Raw genomic sequence first — 13,488 nt, forward strand, 5'->3', positions numbered from 1 at the left:
GGATAGTGTGTAATTTTAATTTACATTTCAATTATTAATGAGAATGAACACTGTGATTTATTAAAAGGTTACATTTTCCAGAGGGTACTTTTCAGATCAGAATCAGAAAAAAGAAAAAAAAGATAGCAAGTATTTAGCAAAATTTTAAATTCATGAGTCTAGGGGCCAGTTATGAAATATAAAGCATAGATTTAGTCAGCCAGAACCTATTGCTGTATCTTCTCGCATAAAGATCTAATGAGCTGATGATGGTAGTGAATTTGATGGGAAAAGAGAAGCTTTAGTCATTAGTGTTTTTTGGTGACCTACCTCCTAGGCTGAGCTGGACATAAGGAGGAGAGACACATTCCAATCCTTCTCTAAGTTTGGAGATTTGAGAGTAGGGGGATGTTGTGCATCATTTTCTGGGTGAGGTCCAGAGAGCTGATAAGAATTATTAGAACACGTCCCATTGACATTACGGTGTTGCATCTGTAAAGTAGAATAGTGATAAAGCACAAAGGAACTTGAGCTAAAAGCTGACATCAGTTTTGTAACACTTAGAAAGTTGTATTTTTTCACTTCAGAACTAATGACTAAAAAACTATACCACCACATTTGCATTTGTGTTACTTCCATCATGTATGCACTTGTCCTAGTCATAAGCATCTATGAACCCAAATTCTTCACTTTAAAAATGGACATAAGATCTATATAACATGCTCTCTTCTTGTAAATAAATGCTCCTGTTTCTTGTCCAAGATCCTATTTCTTGGTCGGTTTATTTCTTGCCAAGCTGAATAATAATATACCTGGTCAACAAATATATGTCTTGTGTCATTGCAGTATATGTTGTGTCAACAGATAGAAGGCCAGATTCGAGACTCTGGCCTACGTTCTGCCCTGAAATGACACTGCTGTCTTTGGCTAGTACCAGGAATCTTTGGTCAAACATCTGGTCAAGCAAGGTAGGGCTCACTGTTGATAGTGTTGTCCCCCTTTATCAGCAAAGAAGAGAGCTCTCTGCCTGCAGTGCAGTTGAGGGCTGTTTCTCCCGGGAGGGTTCCACTTTCAATGTTTCAGTCACAGGAATGCATCTTGACCTATGAGTAGATGGGACCCTAAATACATTTCCATCAGTCCTATGCAACTTCCTTGGAATTCTAACTTTGGAGCTGTAAAGAACTTAAGTTTGCTACAGGTCCTAGTAGATTCTAATTTTGGGGACAATTTTGCTGGCTGCCGAAGCACTTCTACAAGTAGGGAGGACTACCCTCATCTACTCTTTTTTGCTATAATTTCCATCTCATGGCACCTGGCCTGGTTCAGAGCCCAAGATGACCTGAGTTTCTTTAATAGAATCCTTTACTTAGAGTACAGGAAGCCATATAACTCATGCCATTACTTGAGTTGCTGAGAAGTATGAAGCTTTTCAGGAAGATATTCTTGGAGCTTGAAGCCAAGTAGTTGCTTCAATGACTGCCTGATTGTTTCCGTTTAACAATTTGGATTTTCTCCCACAGTCACTTCAGTGTGCTCAGTAAATTGGTGTTTTATGCTTGATTTTTACTTTCAGAATTCTGTCTCAGTATTATGAGGATCTGATGTCATGATGTAGGCAAACGTCCTTGTATTGACATGTTTTGTTTTTGGCTGGCGGAGGATGCCAAAATTCTGAATTCCATGGGAATAGAGCCAAGAGACGTTTGGCTTCTTAGTTGGAGTTAGTGTCCGTGGGAGCGGATCTGGGAAAGTCTTGTGGAGGATCCATGGCCAAAACCGCATAATCAAATTTTGTTCTGAATAGGGTCCTTCATAAGACGTTAGGAAAAAAAAAAAAGCATAACACTTATTGGGAAGAGGCTTTCTTAATAGAATAATCTTGAATGGTTAGTAAAATAAATTAAAGACGTTATTTAGTAGCTTAACCTATTTATATTTTTTGGTTTAAAGTTACCTTTATGATTAATTGAATCAAATTTATCTGTTGTTCCTTCTCAGGAGAACTTTTCAAGGGAGCTCCTTAAGATCAGAATCTAGGAATATGTTTTATATTTCTATAATTTAAATCCATTGAATAGCATTTTGCTTAGAGTGCATATATAGAACTAATAAAATAAAATTTAAAGTCAATTTTTTAAGAAAGTACATATATGTGTTAATTTTAATTAAAAATTACCTTTATTATGGAGCAGAAATAATAGCATTACATTGTTAAAATTTTTCCTATCTTATAGTAATCCAAAACTGAAATCAATGAAAACTCATTGCCTCATTGCCAAGCTATGTATTTCTGTATCAGGAATATTTAGTGTAATGATAAACCATAGCTGAAGTGAACTCTTTAACTTTTATAGCAGATTATTAGGGAGTTATTTGTCATTATTACCTATACATTTTATGCCTGTAAGATAAAATAGGCAGCTTCGTATATAAAATCTTATGTTCAAGAGTATCCCGTGTTCTTGACAGGATATAGCATTTATTGAGTTATTTTGATAGGTAATCTAGTAAAATACATGTAAATATTCCCTCCATTTAGTGTTTTAAGTGGCAACAAAGATAATTTTGCTATAAACCATGCATGCTATCTAATTAAAATGTATTCATTTTCCAAACATATTCTCTGTAAAATTCCATCTGGACACAAATGAACTAAATTTAGTACCATTTTGCATTGCTTGACATCTTACATAGGGGTGACCAAAATGAGTATACTTTACTTTGATATGTTTTGCAGTGTGTAAACTAGAACTGAATGACCATGGGAATGAAATATCAACACTATTCATCACATGCCAGGCAAGTCATGATTGCATATCACATTTTAGACTATGGTTTAATTTCTTGGTTTTATTATAGGGTAGTATGCTTGTGTCTTATTTTAAAAAGTGAGCATCTGATATTTAAATGAATTTTGATCATGCTACATTTTTAATAAGTAATATTGGAATGAATGATCAAAAAAGTGTAATTGATCTGGATTTCTATTTCTTATATAATTAATATATAAATATAAATGCTGTTTCCTTGGGCAATTAGATTAATTTGACTAGCCACCGTTCCCTCTATGAAATGAGTATGACCATAATAATACTTAACTTTCAGCATTATGAAGATAAAATTACATCATTAATGTGAAAGCACTTTGAAAACTTAATTATTAATATATTATTATTTTAACTTTTTATTACTATATACAATAAAGTAATGGTTTTAAGTGCATATGACCATAGATTTCCCACTAGAATCTATCTGTCCAAGAAAATCTCCAGGTTGATAAAAGATTTGTTTAATAGATGTAAATTGTGATAATCCTATGAACATTTCTTTAGTTTCTTTTATTGACTTTTCCCAGCTAACAAACCATGACTCAGACCTTTTTTGGTTTTGTTTTTAGCTTTCCTGCATTTTGTCCTTTGGAATCATTCTCATTCTTAGCCACCATGCATTCTTGTTTAACATTTTAGTGTTCTTATCCCAGTTCTCGAACCAATCTCTTTATAACTTCCGGCAACCCTGTCCCTAGACCTCAGTTCTATCTTATGTAAATTGGATGATCTCTAAGACCTGTTCTAGGTCTCATATCCTATGACGCTGACCCATTTCCATCTCTGTGTGCACAATTTTCTGCTTTGCTTATCATCCTCTCTCCATCCTCCTTCTCGTTAATACCAATTCTACCCTTCCCCACTATAATACAGCCACACAACCTTTTGCAGAAACCAATGCAGAATCCAGTAAGGATATATTAGAAAATATAAACTTAAAAAATATAGTTTCACTCTTCCATTAAGGCTTGGGGAAGAATTGTAACCGGAGCAATGAATCATTGTATCAAACTGCTCTTAGTTCACATCCAGGCTGGTTACTGAGATACCTCCCATTGTCACAGTTCCTCAAAGTTCTCCTCTGTGAACTGGAAACAATAATATCTTGCATCTTGCATGGTGAGCATGTCACAAAAGTGCCTGGCAAAATTCTCGTACTCAATAAATATTATCATCTCATACCCTCCTAATTCTGACACCCACACATCAGTAGCCCTGATGATAGCCTGATTTTGTTTTTGACACATAAATCTGGTTTCAGACCTTGAAGTCCTTTTTATTTAGTTATCTAGTTTAATCTATCACACAGTTGTCAGTTGGTGGTTGGATGATCTTTAAGAACAAAATGTTTTGGTATATAATAAGGGTTTTAGCCATGTTAAGACATCCAGGCTGATTTGAAATTTCTTTTCCTTTAGCAGCACTCAAATTGTTTAATGAATGAAGCTCATTAATTGGGAAGCAACCATTAGAAATATATTGTATTATTTCATAAAAAATAATTTTTGTCATAAGAAGAAAAATACAGAAGTAAACTAGGTACTATCGATGCACTCTAGGTAGGCCCTAAATTCCCTGAAATTATATGCAAAGTTGTAAGTTTTATTTCTTCTGGTGAGACTGTCTTTAGTTTTCAACAGATTCCAAAAGGGTCATTGACATCCTAAAATGTGTCTGTTGTGGTTTAAAGTGAAATAAATTTGTTTTCATTTTTGGAATAGAATAATTCAGTTCTAATTTAATTACTGTCAATATCAAATTATTGCCTTCTTCTTTTAAGAAAATAAGATTCTATACAAAAGTTCAAAAACCACATTGAATACAATAAGAGTTGACTAGGGACGCCTGGGTGGCTCAGTTGGTTAAGTGTCTGCCTTTGGCTCAGGTCATGATCCCAGGGTCCTGAAATCGAGTCTCGTGTCAGGCTCCTTGCTCAGCGGGGAGCCTGCTTCTGCCTCTACCTGCTGCTCCCCCTGCTTATGCTCTCTCTCTCTCCATCTTTGATAAATAAATAAATAAACAAATCTCTTTTTAGAAAGTGTAGAGTTTGGGAGGGTATTTGTTTTTATATTTATGTATGTATTTTTAACTAGTAGAGGTTTGTGGGAAGTATGAGAAATATTACGAAAGTCAGAATATTAAAACTGATGTACCACATTGAACTTTACATGATGTTTTCTCAAAATCTCAGAGATTAGTATGATATCATAAGTGAATATTCTTGGGTGCTTAAAAGAAAGTGATGAGCACCCTTCCTTGACATTTCTGGGACCTAAGCAAAATAGAAAAGGAAATGCCTAGGTCCTATCACAAAAGAGATTCGTCCTGATGCTTTCTTTCACAGTCATATGAGTTGCAAAGGGCTACCACATGGTGAAGTTGGCGATGGGATCCTGGGGATGCATGGGAAGAGTGAGCATAAAGATTAGGGAGTCCTGTCACTGGGTCCTTAGAAATGAGGGTGTTCCTTCCTCACATCATAGAGGTCAAGGTCCCCGGTTATTTGTCCTCTAGATCCTAATGTACATTAATAGGCCAACTGACCCAGACTTTTGGATCAGGTATATTCATGGCCCTAAAAGTAGCTTCTAGTGTATGTAAGTCAATGTGGCCTCACCTCATCTCCATAGTTGGTCCTTCACTCACAAGGGCAACCCCCTTACAGCTCCAAACTTGTCAGTGTTAAGTGTATCAGTATTAAAACTAGAAAAAGTACTACACTTAGTTTGTATGAGTGTAAATTGCTGTGATATCACTGATGGTTAACAATTACATTTATATTAATTTTAAATTGCTTATTTAGGAACCATACACTAGATAGAATTTTAATAACCTCTTGCATTAGATTCATGCTTTATAGCTAAGTTACTAAACTGATAAGGGGTAGTGAAGAGAGTCCACTTCAGAGACATTATATGCAATGTTACACTTAAGGATTTCTAGATACTTTATAATTGTTTTTCACTTCAATTTGAAAATTGTTGCCCCCAAAGCTCAGATAAATGTGCCAGTATCATTAAATGCTAAGAAAAAAATGCAGCTTCCCTGTGTGCCTGTGGCTTCATTAGAACTTGTAACTCTAGGACTATATACCCTTGCCAACTGCAATGCATTTGGAAATTGAACCTATGAAAATATATAAATAGTTTTCAGGTCAAGATAAAGAGAAATGAAACAAGCATAACTAGTCCTTGCTTTCGTATATTTAAAGCAACTTGTCAGAACCAATTTAACGAATTTCACTCATGAGAACTCCAGTAGCAGACCTAAAATTCCTAAACCAAACTTTTATGCTAAACCATTAGACTTTTATAGTAAAGTGAAGTCAGAAATCCAGAATTAATCATTATAACATAAAACTGTTGTGTCTTTCAAAAAAAGGTGAAAACACTTTAATATAATTTATATTGTTTCTACACATTAGGTGTAGAAAATAATTTCACTTAGTCATACGTACAATGAATTTGATTAACAAAATCCTGATTTACAAAATAGAAGTAAATATATGCAGAAATATATTCATTATTGAATTATAAAATAAAATTAACAATTCTTGTTAAGATATCATCAGTTTATTATTTTGCATTTCAGATAATAGAGTTAAATCATTTTGGTATGTTTAATAATATTTATAAGTATTAAAATAATGGAACGTTGAGATTTGAATACAATGACAGTAAACCATTGAAATTTCACATTCACATGATACAGCCATCATGAATCCAAAAGTGAATGTTAATAATGTAAAAAAATATAAAATGATTGTAATATAACCATCTAACCATTAGCATATGGAGTTTTAAGACCACTATTTACTCTGCTAATTTTCTCTGAAATATAAGCAGTTGCTTTTCTGTGATACATGACATGTCTTTGTGCCTTAATACTTAATTTGAAATGTGCTTACCGTAAAAATATACCAAAGTAAATAAAAAAGGAGACACTTATTTACAAAACAATATTGTATACATATTATATAAATGCAATTGTTTCAAAGTCTTTTTATACAATATTGATAGAATCAGTCATTTCCATTATTTTATCATAAAAACTGCAGTGTTGCAAAGGCAGGCTATAATTTTGAAATCCTGATTAAAAAAGAATACTTTTTGACTGCCTTTTAGGATAATGCGGTTTCTTCAAGTATGCTACAGAATTGAATGCTGACCTCTAGAAAAATGATTCTTCTTTCACTAAAGAAAATCCATTCCCCATTTGGAGGTGTGAAAATGCACCTTAAGAAAGGAGAAACTTATTATTTTACTGAATGTTTTTTATTCCATAAACCTGATCATGTCAGCCATTCAGCATATCGTATTAGCACCATTGGCATGGATTGTTAATGTACTGTACAGATCATAATAGGGATGGGGACTTGCAAATGGTGTACCATCCCTATTTTTGTGGAATTTCATCTTACCAAGTATGCTATCATACAATATAAATTCAAGTGTTTAAGGATGATTCAAATGATGGTATATAACAATCCTGCATTTTACCAATACTACATATAGATTTCTCTGTAGATATTGAATGATACTGTAAAGAAATAGACTTTAAAGCATACTCCTTTAATTCGCCAGAACACAAGGAGAATTGCTTTCATTTACCTGGATATGTTGTAATATATATGAACATAAATGTAATTCGATCTCCTCGTTCAAAAACTCTGGAAATCATTAAGACTTTTTATTGTATGATTTATTTTGATGGTTAAATGGCAACCATTGCATATATTCTCTCTTTTAGTCCCTATACTGAGCTTGTGCTTAAGTGACTGTAGCATACTCTAGGCTTATAGCCTATGGTATATAATTTCACAGTTTCAAAATTGTTGAGGGGAAGGCCTTCCATGTTTTAGGAAGTTATGAACCAAATATAAATCTCATGAGCACCCACAGCGATCTACTACCATGGCTGGAATTTTCCCATATATTATTTGTTCTTTGCCATTAAAATATAGCATATTAATTGGGGACATCTTTGTGGGAGTACAGCAGGGGCCTGCTGAACCTCTGGGGTTTGCTTGGTGTACAAGATGAGTATGAGGATATTTTTGTAAAAACACAAATTCACACTCTCCAGAGCAGTAATTGGCCTTATATCTTTTGGGTGCAATAATCCAATCCCATCCAAAAGCTTCAAAGTCCACAGTGAGAGGGTAACGACAGCACCGGGATTCTGTTGAGTGCTCATCACAATCAAGCCCAAAATCTCTTCTGGATCTTTTTGGTGTGTCTGCCACCTTGACTTCTAAAAAGGGATTCTGTGTGAAAAGGAAAAGAACAATTAGTAATATTAAGAGGTCCCGAAACACTTTCCTACCTCGAGAAGTCATCCTTGAAGAAACTAATTATTTTGCTTCTACCACATTTATTTTTTAAAGACACAGCATTAAGGTATTTCAATTTACACTAGGCTTGATTCTTCCCTTATGGCTCAAAGAATATAGCAGCAATTCTAATTCCCTGTGGTCAGATCTATGTCTTTTTAATTTCTGTTTTCCCCAGCTTGAGTATCTGAATGCCTGGCACATAACAGATGCTCTGAAAATATTTATGGGAAGAAAGGGACAGAGGGAGGAGAGGGGAAGAGGAGGGAAGACAGGATGGAGGAAGGAAGAGGTTAGTTCCCTCTCTTCCTGATTAAATATCTTGGCTAAATATGCCTGATGACTCCTAGAGGAATAGGTATATTCATCCATCCTCTGTTCCCTAGATCTTTACTTGGGGAAACTTGGCTATTAAAACCAGAGCAAAATAGTTACCTCCCAGCACTAAATGGATTGTAATAGGAAAAAGAGAAGTAAGGTAATGAAAGTAGTGGTATGCATATTGATTTGGAAAGAAAAACTCTTATGAGAGTGAGGCACACATTCAGAAGATACAATAGTATTTCACTTTATTCTTTCACTGAAAAATGTTTCTGTTCATATATTTAAACAATAATTTGCTAGCTCTTCCCTTGCCCCCATCTTTTAATGCATTTGAGACTTTTCCTTTTACATGAAAAATCTGAGGAATGTGTCATTAATAATTATGTTTAATTTGTTTAATAATAATCTGTTTAATAATACTTAAAACTTCTGTCACATTACCAACTTTGATCATTAAAATGCTACCTGTAAAAAAGAATACTTTCTTAAATAATTAATAATAGTTTTTATCCTATATCAAAATCAAAATAACCCTGGTAATTATTGTTATTTAATACTATAAAAAAAGCATCATTTTATAAGTTAATCACATTTTATGTAGCATATTCAAAGAAAAATAAATTATTTCAAAAATTATGTTATCTTTTAAAGAATATGTTTTTATTCAAAGTAGACTGACTTACTAATTATATACTCTTTATAACCAAGACCATTTAAAAACTAAAAAGATAGCATTTATTATTTGCAAGTATAATCTTTTGTTCTAAATTATGTCAATGGATGGAAGCTGAATGTATGGTCACATTAAATAAGTTTGGGAAAGCACAGGTAAGCCAGAAGTGTGAGTAACTCTAAATTTATACTAGGGTTTAAAATGGTTTTTATAAATTTTTAATATGTGAAGTATTGTCATATACTCGGACTCATATTAAATTAGTTGTCATTACCTAAGTAAACTCTTGCACAAAAATCGTGAGGCAGCTTAGAAATAAGCTAGGTGACAAAGGTTAACTAGTCTAGAAATTTAAATTTTATTAGGGGTAATTCACAAAGTAATCTACATATACATCAGTGCAGCAACAGTCTGCAAAATAATAAACATATTTATCATGAGGGACCTTAATTATAGTATATTTAATAAGATGTAAGCTTAAACATATCATACTTAGTTAACAGCTATAAATAAAAGCATTTTATTTTCATTATAATTTTTCAAGTTTCTTTTTTCTGCTTATTTAAACCAAAAAATTTCAACACATTTGGCATTCTTCTGGGGAAAAAATTTTTAATTTGTTGGATATGTAGTAGAATCCACTATGAGGATTTCACGTTTTTATTCATGTAATCCTGTAGCATATCAATGAAAAGCACTTTATATTTCATTTCCAATTTGAAAGAAATCCCTGAGAAGTTAAGGACTATGGCATAACTGTTTTTTTAATCTTCATGCAAAATAAAAGTATCAAGGGGGTATTTCATAGGATATGAAATTAGACACCTACTTTTATTGGGTACAGGGCTACCATTGGAGTAAGATACCTTTGTCTGACTTATAAGCAGAGGAAATGGGTAGTGATTTTTTCCATTATTATTCATTCACATAATGAATAAAAACGTAACAATGTTTGTTGTTAGATGTTATTTTCAGTTATCACTTACCAGCCCATCTTCTCCTGGTCCTGGGAAGGTTACCGCAAGATCATGACCATTCTCATCTAAAGCTTTGATTTCAATGCCTAAGTTGGATTCAGGCTGTTTGAGCCAATTTTGCAACACTGTCTTCACATCAATGCTCTGCCAAATACCAGTGCCTGGGTTCATGTCAAGTTTCAGAGATCGGATTCCAGTATACCTTGTACCGTCTTTCATGGGTTTGATGAGTCTCAGGATTTGCACAAACACTGTTGTAGGAGTCTTGACGGGTCTCAGATATATCCACAGCTGGGCCTTTACTACTTTATTATATTGTATTTTAGAGCTAAATTTAAAGAAGCAACATTTGGGTTTTCCTTCCACTTGCGTGAGAAGATCAGCTATAAGTGAATAAGAAAAGAAAAATAGTTATTGAAATTATTTCTCAAAAAAATGAACAAGTCCCTTTATATTAATTGGTAAGCATTTTTTCCATATGCATTTAAAATGCATATTTTAAAGTGAAAAAGCATGTAGGATTTCATTCATAATTCAGAAAAATATCAAAGAAAATAATTCCTCCAGCTTTTCAGAATTTTTTAGATACGTATTTTTTCAGCTATTTATGAGGAATCTACTCCCTCTCCAGAGAGCTGCGGACTAAGGAGAATTCTATGAAAGAATGAACAGTGGATGAAATTTTAAAATGATGATGATTAGAGAGAACAAGAGACACCGTGGAGGAACATCCACTTAGAATTCTTTGGGAATCTGAGTAGTTACACTTACTGAGCAGCTGTACCAATCAGTCTGGAAGAAGGAACCCTTCCCCCAGGCCTGAATTACCTGGGGACAAGACACACTGAGCAACTAACTGAGCCTGGGGAATTAGAAAATATAGCACATCTGTTATGTTTTGGCTCTGGAATAACCCTAAAGGAACAAAACGAATCAGGTAATTAGCACAAAAATGTGAATGTTACATTCAGGCTATCTCAACAGTTAGAAAATACTGTCTTTAGAGCCAGGTTGTCATTGTAAGCAGAAGCACTAGCAGTTTCTTTCCTTTTGTTTTTCCAAGATTGTTTACAAATAAGGGAAATCTCCTCCAGGACTGTTTGGTAGCAGAGTCTTCAAGGAAAATTATTTGTTGCATTATAATGTGATCACCCAATAAGGAAAACAATATTTTGAAACTGTTTTGAGTCCAAATTTAAAGTGTAAAAAGCACTGTTTAAAGTAAGACCACAGACACATGGCATAAAATCTTTCTTATCTTGCCTTCTCTGTTAAGATGCCTGTCTGCCTTTCCTTGAGTATAGTTTTGAAATGACTGCAAATGGAATGGTATGAAATATATTATCTTTCAGAAGCAAGGTAGATACTATAGGTAATAGCTTCCTCCCTCTTATGAAGACTAAAACAATATTTTAGAAGGTTATTAAGCCATGTGCCTGCCTGGAAATATGCACACCAGGGACTCTCAACAATAGTGCCATGGCCAAGGTATTATAAGTGGGACTTTGTGAGCCATAACCTATTTAATTAAAATGTTTATTTCCTAGGCATTTTCTGATAATTAGCTCTTGATAGTCATTATGTTATGTTTACTGCATCTTTGGTCTTCCTAATACATTAATTTTTTTAAAACATTTTTTTATACTCTCCAATGTCATAGCTTTCAAGATTAAATATTTTAATTTGTGAAGACCACAAAAACACTGTGAGAAATAGTTTTGAATAACGGAAGTCATTCTAGGCATTTAGCAAAAGCTCAAAGGAAGACCTTTCTCTATTTTTAGAGGGAAAAAAAACTTGTTATTACAAATGCATATTTCAGGCAAGCAAATGCAATTATGAAATTTCATGTGAGGTTTTAACATTGCTTGTAGTAGCTCCCAGTCATTGCCTTGGTGGTACTAAGCTGTGAGAGCGTAAGCATGTTATATTTGTCATATTAAACTAAACATGAGTGCCATGCAAGCATTTAATTTTTATTTGCTTCTGGCTTTTTAGCTCTCCAACGAAACAATGCAGCAGATTTCAGTCTCATTAGTGTATTTCTCATGAAATCTTAAAAAAGAGAAACTCTTCCTTCCTACTTACATACAAGCCAACAGCTTGTTAAAAGAGCCTGAAAATAGATCTGTTTCTCATAAACACTACAACCACAGTCAGCAGAATTGTTGATATACACTAAGAGGGCTACTCACACTCGGTGGGCATGGTAATGATCGTTTCCGTCGTAACGTGGTAATCGTCATCTTCCAAAGAGCCATCACTGCTGTCATCTCTCTGGACATCGTACTGATCAATCAGTTCCCGGAGTGGAGGAGCTTTGGGCAAAAGTTGTCTTATAGCATCTTTGCTGATGTTAGGAGCTGTTTCCAGACGAAGTTTACTGAGGATTTGAATTTTTATGGCTTCTATTCTTGAAGATTTAGTGTTTTGCCTCCAAGTACATGCATTACACAGCCCCTCTTTTTCCACATTTTCTTTTTGCTCACTGTTCTCATTTAGATCCACTGGACCAGCAACAATCAGCATAAACAGGTAAATATAAACATAGATTTGCAGTTTCTGCATGATTTTAAAATCAGTACAATATTTTTCCTTGTTCTTATTTCTTCTTGTTACTTTTGTTTTGCTTTTGAGTAATGCCAAGCAAAATTTTAATGCCTGTACAGTCTGAGAGACAACTTGCCACACCAGTGAATCTTTTATACTGTATTCCAAGTGGCTTTTTATATTCCAACTTTGATGAGACAAGTGTCGTCAGGATCTATGATTGGCTCTTGCTCCACAATGAATCTCGCTGTCAGAGGTTAAAACCCTGTCTGTCACAAGTCACCAAACAGTATTTTGTTACAGTCAAGGGTGAGCTGATTCATTCTACTACTTCATAAAAGAAATAAATCTACAAATAATGAAAGATATATGTGACATTTGAAAAATAAAGGTCTATGTTAACAATAATAGAAAGTACACTTAAATCTTATTAATCTTTATATGTGAAACTCAAGTTGTAATTTAAATAAGTAAATCTTAGTTTTACACTTCATACTTTAAAAGTTGAAATATTACTTCCTCAAAAGTTGAAATGATTATCTATTATTTTGGCAAGGATTTGAAGTAAAAAGAATGTTATTTATTGTATTAAATTATGTTTAGTGTTGTATAATTAGGGTAATAGAATTTTAAAGAAGGAAGACCTGAATTAAAAGAAAAGGTAAGATTGTGCTACCAGTAAAAGATTTTCAGCTATAATTTAAGGGACTTATTTTCCTGATTAAACTCTTAGCTCATGTTAAAAATCAACTTATTATAATGTTATATTACACATGGAATTATTTTGAAATAATTTAATGTTTTTTATTAATATAAAAATTT

General features: G+C 33.6%; 1 protein-coding gene across 1 annotated transcript; it reads right to left on the bottom strand.

Moving 5' to 3' along the window:
- Window positions 1–6,386: 6,386 nt before the first annotated feature.
- MSTN (myostatin) lies at window positions 6,387–12,804 on the bottom strand. The gene is made up of 3 exons (XM_045806119.2): window positions 12,312–12,804; window positions 10,126–10,499; window positions 6,387–8,076 (listed from the first exon to the last, which is right to left on the bottom strand). Exons 1-3 carry the CDS (start codon window positions 12,682–12,684, stop codon window positions 7,696–7,698), a joined length of 1,128 nt encoding a protein of 375 aa, XP_045662075.1. The 5' UTR covers window positions 12,685–12,804; the 3' UTR covers window positions 6,387–7,695.
- Between the last annotated feature and the right edge of the window lie 684 nt (window positions 12,805–13,488).

The sequence above is a fragment of the Ursus americanus genome, chromosome 1 (genome assembly GCF_024610735.1).
Source record: "Ursus americanus isolate L20-20 chromosome 1, mUrsAme1.1.p, whole genome shotgun sequence".
Classification (NCBI taxonomy): Eukaryota; Metazoa; Chordata; class Mammalia; order Carnivora; family Ursidae; genus Ursus; species Ursus americanus.

Coding starts and splice junctions, on each gene's coding strand:
- MSTN (XM_045806119.2), bottom strand. CDS start 12,684: ATGCAGAAACTGCAAATCTATGTTTATATTTACCTGTTTATGCTGATT. Junction 10,500..12,311: donor CATTACCATGCCCACCGAGT/GTGAGTAGCCCT, acceptor ATTCACTTATAG/CTGATCTTCTCACGCAAGTG. Junction 8,077..10,125: donor GACCAGGAGAAGATGGGCTG/GTAAGTGATAAC, acceptor CTTTTCACACAG/AATCCCTTTTTAGAAGTCAA.